At 41.1% G+C, this 7,701-nt stretch overlaps 1 protein-coding gene across 1 annotated transcript in view; it reads right to left on the reverse strand.

Annotated features, from left to right (window-relative positions):
• Positions 1 to 323: 323 nt before the first annotated feature.
• SERPINB5 (serpin family B member 5) overlaps positions 324 to 7,701 on the reverse strand; it is a 16,105-nt gene continuing 8,727 nt past the window's right edge. The window contains exons 3-7 of the mRNA XM_087703877.1: positions 7,423 to 7,560; positions 5,143 to 5,260; positions 3,846 to 3,988; positions 2,246 to 2,413; positions 324 to 1,157 (exon numbers count right to left, since the gene is read on the reverse strand). Of these exons, the coding sequence (XP_087560003.1) occupies positions 765 to 1,157; positions 2,246 to 2,413; positions 3,846 to 3,988; positions 5,143 to 5,260; positions 7,423 to 7,560 (960 nt within the window). The 3' untranslated portion in view covers positions 324 to 764. The remainder of the gene's footprint in view (positions 1,158 to 2,245; positions 2,414 to 3,845; positions 3,989 to 5,142; positions 5,261 to 7,422; positions 7,561 to 7,701) is intronic.

Consider the following 7,701-nt stretch of genomic DNA (forward strand, 5'->3'; position numbering starts at 1 on the left):
ATAGTGTATGCTTCCCATATAACAAAGAACAGCATGAGGTATGAGCATTAATTAATGCATATTATCACTGATATATGAAGTCAGATTTCAAATAATGCAGGAGATGCAGCTTTGTTTTTCATTGTAAATTTCAACAATGAGAAAAGAGAGGTTTTGCAATGCTTTATTCAGAACAAATGAAGGTAATCTACGTTAACAACTGCCCAAAATTAATTTAAAAAAAAAAAGAAAATATTTCACTGTTAAACATATTTAAGGAAAAAAAACCTATTAATTGATTAATGTAATGAAGCTCACTACAGATATAAAACTTCTGATATCCCAGAGATAAATTAGTGATTTAACTCTTCCCTAACTAGACAGTTCTATAAAGTTGAAATTCAATATTGTCAATGAGCATAAAACAGCAGTATTCTGGAGACATCACAACTTTGCATATTGTTTTATTGCTACCTATCAAAGATCCATTTTGCTGAATTTGTTTTGATGTTTATTTCATATGTAAACAAGAAACTGTCTTCCCAACTTTGATGTATAATACGTATCTAGCTGATGGTTCACTAGAAGATATGCCATAATGAATTATTTTAGTCTTTTAGGTGTCCCTATATTTAGTTTGGCTACCACTAACTGATATGGCCATTCCTCTGTAAATTCATTTGAACAGGAAGTTATTCAATTAACAAGAGAAACTGCATAGATTACCTTTGAATATTTCATACCCAGAAAATATTGATAACAGGTTTCTTTATAGGCAGTTCTGTTTAAGGGGAACAGAATCTACCGGCAAATACAATACTGCGACTTTTGTTGTGCTTAAAGAAGAAAAGAAAAGGATGATCCGCATTAAATTCATCTTTGTGTTGTAGGATCCGGTATCCAGGAACATCTCGAGACTCGGCTCCTTCTTCAGTTACTTCCAGAGAGACTTTGTGAATGATCTTGGAAAGAACGATGCCTTTCGACTCTGACATTTCAGAGAAATCGGATGCATTCTCATCAAACATGTGAGTCATCCCAAGGCTTTCTAAAATGGGTTTGAAGTCATATTCACTTTCCACTTTGAATTTGGGGAGGAAGACATTAACTCTGCTGTTTGCCATCACACTAGGATTGGTCCACTGTACCAGCTTCTCCGGAGTGATCTCCTTCTCAAGCTACAGAAATAAGAAAAATAGTAAGTGTCAGCTCTGATTGGATAGTGTGGTGTGGTATGGTGTGCTGTGCTGTGCTGTACAGTAACATAATAATGTTGTATTGCATGGTATACAAGGGATACGGTGGCTCGGTGGCTGAGATGCTGAGCTTGTCGATCAGAAAAGTCGGTAGTTCAGTGGTTCGAATCCAGAGGTGGGTTCCTACCGGTTCGCACCAGTTCGGTAGAACCGGTTCGTCAAATCTACTGAACCGATTAGAAGAGGTTCCACCAGTGGACCCGGAAAGCAGGCCACACCTACAGAAGAGGTTCCAAATTTTTTTGAAACCCACCACTGTTCGAATCCCTAGTGCCGTGTAACAGAGTGAGCTCCCGTTACTTGTCCCAGCTTCTGGGAAAACCTAGCAGTTAGAAAGCATGTCAAAATGCAAGTGGAAAAATAGGGACCACCTTTAGTGGGAAGGTAACAGCGTTCCGTGCGCCTTCGGTGTTTAGTCATGCCAGCCACATGACCAAGGAGATGTCTTCAGACAGTGCTGGCTCTTCGGCTTTGAAATGGAGATGAGCACCGCCCCCTAGAGTCGGGAATGACTAGCACATATGTGTGAGGGGAATCTCTACCTATTGCATGGTATGGTATTATATTGTATTATTGCCCATATAGTCATTCACAGTAGAATTTGTCCAGCAGCTGGCAACCACTAATCATAGATGGAGATTATTTAACACTAAATCAAAGTTAATTTGGGTTCATTAATGCATGCAACTGTTGTTGTTGTTTTTAATTTACTCCGGCATGATGTTTTGACTGAGGACTGAGGACAATTAATGCAATTGTAATATCACGGCTGGAATGCTACTAGCTGTTGTGATTTGAGTTAATGTCCAGTCCAGCTCCAGTTTATTAATATTGGGGCCAAACAATATGGCCCTACTACATTCAACAAATTAAACAAATAGCTACAAATAGGAAATGTCTATTTTTCACTTGTTTCTAATCAGACTATTTCGAAACATTCAAGGGAGAGAGTGATTGACATGCAGCTTTCCAAAACCTACTTTGAAATGCATCCAAATATTTATTTCTACCTGTTCCAAGCCAGTGGTATCATCCTCTAGATCTTTAGGCAGTAAGATAAGCATGCTCATATGTTTATTATGACACGGGAGTTCCAGAATCTTGGTTTTTAAATCATTAATGTAGCCCAAGCATAATGTAGCTTCCAAGTTCATCATCTGCACAGGTTTGGTTTCCGTCTAGTAAGGGAAAAAACAGGAATTGAAAGTTCACTTAAGTACCAGTTGTGGTCAAAAGTTCTGATATGTGTCTATTTGCCTTCATAAATTGGAAATATGAATTGAGAATAGAACTCAAATGTTACATTGTTAAATTATTGCAGTTGTAATCATACACATGAGAATATTATAGCAATAGCAATAGCAGTTAGACTTATATGCCGCTTCATAGGACTTTCAGCCCTCTCTAAGCGGTTTACAGAGTCAGCATATTGCCCCCACAGTCTGGGTCCTCATTTCACCCACCTCGGAAGGATGGAAGGCTGAGTCAACCTTGAGCCGGTGAGATTAGAACCGCTGAACTGCAGATAACAGTCAGCTGAAGTGGCCTGCAGTACTGCACCCTAACCACTGAGCCACCTCGGCTCTTGTTAATCTCAGCATCTTGTGAAATTCAGTGTTGCATTTGTTAGAACTGGCGTATGAAATTTAGATTCCCAGCAAGAGTGCATATTAAGATTTCTAGGATGGATCATCATGTATTTTAACCCATTTGAATTCCTGACCTGGATTAAGGAATGAATTTGCTAAAGAAGCAATGGGTGGAAACTAATCAAGGAGAGAAGCAACCTAGAACTAAGGAGAAATTTCCTGACAGTTAGAACAATTAATCAGTGGAACAACTTGCCTCCAGAAGTTGTGAATGCCCCAACACTGGAAGTCTTTAAGAAGATGTTGGATAGCCATTTGTCTGAAACGGTATAGGGTTTCCTGCCTAGGCAGGGGGTTGGACTAGAAGACCTCCAAGGTCCCTTCCAACTCTGCTATTGTATTGTATTGTATTGTATTGTATTGTATTGTATTGTATTGTATCGTATCGTATCGTATCGTATCGTATCGTATCGTATCGTATCGTATCGTATCGTAAAAAGAGATATGATGAGAAACCATTAATCAAAATGGTGCCAAAAAGTGTAAGAAAATATAATTCATTTGACATCGGCTCCAAATCTTTTTGCTATCCATAATGTTTTAAAATCATATTTTATTTTTACCATCACTTTTAACTGGAAAAAAGGAACATTCTGATGTCTTCTAAACATTTCATATGGGTTTGTTTTTTTTAGGGATAGACAGAGGTGGGATTAAGCCAGTTCGCACCACTTTGGGAGATCTGGTTGCTAACTTTCTGAGGAGTTCAGTGAACTGGTTGCTGGAAGAAATCATTACGGCAGAGAACTGGTTGTTAAATTATTTGAATCCCATCACTGGGGGTAGAAAACAAATGAACCATTATGACCCATTGACAGTTTGCTATAAAATCACTCATTAGAGCTGATTTAGGATTGTATTAATTGAAGTAAATGCTAGTTTAAAATTCCATGAGAAATTGGAGGCCCGTCTGTAGCATTTAATATTTGTGTTAGCAGTTTGAGGTTGCTTCGTCCCGTACCTTGCTTATTCTGAATGGGCATTCCTTGGTTTGAGCCTCAGGAAACTTCTTCATCCAGTTTGTTATAAAATAGGCTGCATTTAACAGGATTATCTTGGTCTCATCATTGACGCTCTCCTCAATTAAAATGTTTTCCATCTTACCTGCAGATACAAGGGCAAGAATACTTCATTAGCGGTACAATCACAGATACAGGGAAATAATAGTCAAAGTTGGGGAAAAGTGTAAAGTGGGGAAAAACATAGCCATAAATAAGCAGACGTACTATGACAATAATGGCTAACATTTTTTGGTCGGAGTGCCCAAAGCATGCGCACCTGAACTCCCAAAATGCAATGTGCACATCAGTGGTGGGATTCAAAAAATCTAACAACTGGTTAGCAATAGCAATAGCAACAGCAATAGCAGTTGGTCTTATATACCGCTTCATAGGCTTTCAGCCCTCTCTAAGCGGTTTACAGAGTCAGCATATCGCCCCCACAGTCTGGGTCCTCATTTCATCCACCTCGGAAGGATGGAAGGCTGAGTCAACCTTGAGCCGGTGAGATTAGAACCGCTGAACTGCAGATAGCAGTCAGCTGAAGTGGCCTGCAGTACTGCACCCTAACCACTGCGCCACCTCAGCTCTTTGCCCAAATGACCATCTGGATAGGTGGGGCTTGCTGGTCATGTGACCACATGGGCGTGGCCAACTCAAGGTCACTCAGGTCGATGGGCGCTTCACCTTAGTTGTTACAATGGTAATAAGGGTTAATCGGAGAGGCAGTTTCTGTAAGCAGGGCAATAAAGATGAGGCTAGAAACAACACAAGAATGTTTCCTTCCTGCCTTCCTTACAGGATTAGCCCTGCAAAGTGGGGAAAAACAAAAGGAGATTTCTTCCAACAACCGGTTCTCTGAACTGCTTAAAAAGCTAACAACCGGTTCTCTCGGATAGGTGCGAACCGGCTGAATCCCACCACTGGTGCACATACACCCCATACACGTACCCCACCCAACCCCACATGCATGCATGACTTCCCCCGAACGCGCCCCACACCCCGCGCATATGCGCGGGAGTGACCTGAAGACTAGCTGGCCAGTGGGAGGCATACGGCGCAGCATGGACAGCAGAGCTGAACTGGGGTGACGGCTCGTGTGCCATCAGAGAGGGCACTGCGTGCCACTTCTGGCCCATGCGCTATAGCTTCACCATCTCGGTACTATGATAATCTCTCGATCTGAAGGGATAATTCCCAATTCAAGGCTATCCCAATTCATGGCTTAAAAGAATTATCTTGATTAAATAATACACTCACCATCGGTAAGGTCTGAAACGGATTTGTTGATCTGCAGCCTGGTCTCTTCAGGCTTGTCTTTAAAGTCTACAACTTCAAATTCTGATGGGAAGGGCCTTTTGACAGAACTGATGAATTCCTGAAAGAGAGAAAGGCTCCGGGTTAAGACTTTAAGTTTCCCCACTTGTAACACGAATTGCTGCCTTAATATTATTATTATTATTTTTGTTAAAATGTTTCTATTTTCCATTTTTCATTTTCTGCCACACAGGGCAGCTCCCTGTTTTAAAGCTGTATAAATCATTTTGATTCCAAATTATACATTAAACATTAATACACAGTAACACCCATGCATTAAAATCAAATAAATATTTATTAAGGGCATATGCTTCAAATACGTGAAGCAAATATACTTTAAACATTCTTCAGTTAGCATATAAAAATAAAGATAAAAGGCAAAAGGCGTAAGTTAAGATTAAATAAAGAAGGAATTTAAAAAGTACAGCTCTGTTTCCAACTCATATTCCTCAAGGGAAGTTTCTTTACAGGCTTCTGGCAGCAGAAAAGAGAGAAAATCAATTTTTCAGATTCCCTCTGAATTCTCCCACTAATTCTTTAGTGAGTCTCTTCTTTTGGGTATGGTGGGGAATTTAATAGAAGAGCAAACTGCCAGAAACAACAACAATAACAACAACATGCTCTACATGGGGCAGCCCTTGAAGAGCATTCAGAGACTCCAACTCGTCCAGAACGCAGCCGCGCAAGCGATTGTGGGTGCACCTCGGTACACCCACGTTACACCTATCCTCCGCGAGCTGCACTGGCTACCGATCGGTCTCCGGATACGCTTCAAAGTGCTAGTCGTCACTTATAAAGCCCTTCATGGTATTGGACCTGGGTACTTGAGAGACCGCCTGCTGCCAATTACCTCCCAAAGACCCGTTAGATCGCACAGGGTCGGCCTCCTCCGGGTTCCGTCTACCAGCCAATGCCATCTGGCTACTACCCGGGGGAGGGCCTTCTCTGTGGCAGCTCCGGCCCTTTGGAACGAACTCCCCACGGAGATTCGGACCCTCACCTCTCTCCAGGCCTTCCAAAAAGCCGTCAAAACCTGGCTTTGCCGGCAGGCCTGGGGTTGATGAGTTCCCCTCCCCTCTCGACCTGTATGGCTGTATGACTCTTGGCTATTTTAACTACTTGTATTGTGTTCTATGTTCCCTTCCCCCCTTTGAGTTGTTCGCTGCCCTGAGTCCCTCCCGGAAAAGGGCGGCATATAAATAAAACAAATCTAAATCATCTAAACAACAAACTAAACCTCTGTTTTTATTCTGCTGCCTAAAGCGCCTAATAACATCTTCTGTCAACCCGAAGAGCACTACTGGATACAACCCGTTGTATGACAACTGAATCTTAATGATTCTCATTAAAAACATACGCTATAATTAAGAGCTTGCAAAGTAGGAGTATCCATCCTTATAGCAACTTTTAAGACTTGTAGACTTCAACTCCCAGAATTCTGGCTGGGAAATTCTGGGAACTGAAGTTCATAAGTCTTAAAGTTGCCAAAGGTGGACATCCCTCCTGTGGGGATTCTAATTTGGGCAGCAATTTCACGCATCATTTTTGATGTCAGCAAGAATAATTTCCATGGTTGGAACTCTTGGGCTATTATCAGTCCCTTGGGAAAGTTGCTTACTTCCAGTTTTCACTAAAAACGTTCTTATAGTCAAAAATGTGTTCACTTAATGACCATTGTGTTCATTTAACAACTGCAGATTCACTTAATTACCATGGTGATTCACTTAACCACAGGGGGGAGGGGAAGTCATAAAATCAGATCTGTCACGTGATGAGCCTCCTTACAATCATCACAACTTACAGCAGGAATGAACAGTTCCATTACAATCATAGCAATAGCAATAGCAGTTAGACTTATATACCGCTTCATAGGGCTTTCAACCCTCTCTAAGCGGTTTACAGAGTCAGCATATCGCCCCCAACAACAATCCGGGTCCTCATTTTACCCACCTCGGAAGGATGGAAGGCTGAGTCAACCCTGAGCCGGTGAGATTTGAACAGCCGAACTGCAGAACTGCAGTCAGCTGAAGTAGCCTGCAGTGCTGCATTTAACCACTGCGCCACCTCGGCTCCCTTAACTGAGAATACTTATACATTTTTTAAAAAAAATTAAATTCAGTAAAGCAACCATGAGCATAATGTAAATTATGGAATTTAGATCATAACGATCAACCTGCTGGGCCAGATAGAAATTATTATTATTATTATTTCTTCCCAACTTACCGTAGTAGGGTTAAGGGATTTTTCTACATAAAGCCGCTTAATCATTTTTAATGAATAAAATGAGCTAAGTTTGGAAGCATCGGAGGTAATTGTCTGGAATCCAAATGGAATATCTTTGACATCTTCTAGATGGAGCCCCTGTTAATAAACAAATACAGTATAAGTATTGATTTCCGTAAAGATTTCTTCTGTAGGATTTTCAACACAATCAAATGAAACGTAAGAACGTTGTTGTTCGAACCTACTCTGTGGGTGTGGCCTCTTTTGTGGGAGTGGCTT

The sequence above is a fragment of the Thamnophis sirtalis genome, unplaced genomic scaffold, assembly GCF_051295495.1.
Source record: "Thamnophis sirtalis isolate CommonGarterSnake01/CBP01778 unplaced genomic scaffold, rThaSir2_p1.2 scaffold_2, whole genome shotgun sequence".
Lineage (NCBI taxonomy): Eukaryota > Metazoa > Chordata > Lepidosauria > Squamata > Natricidae > Thamnophis > Thamnophis sirtalis.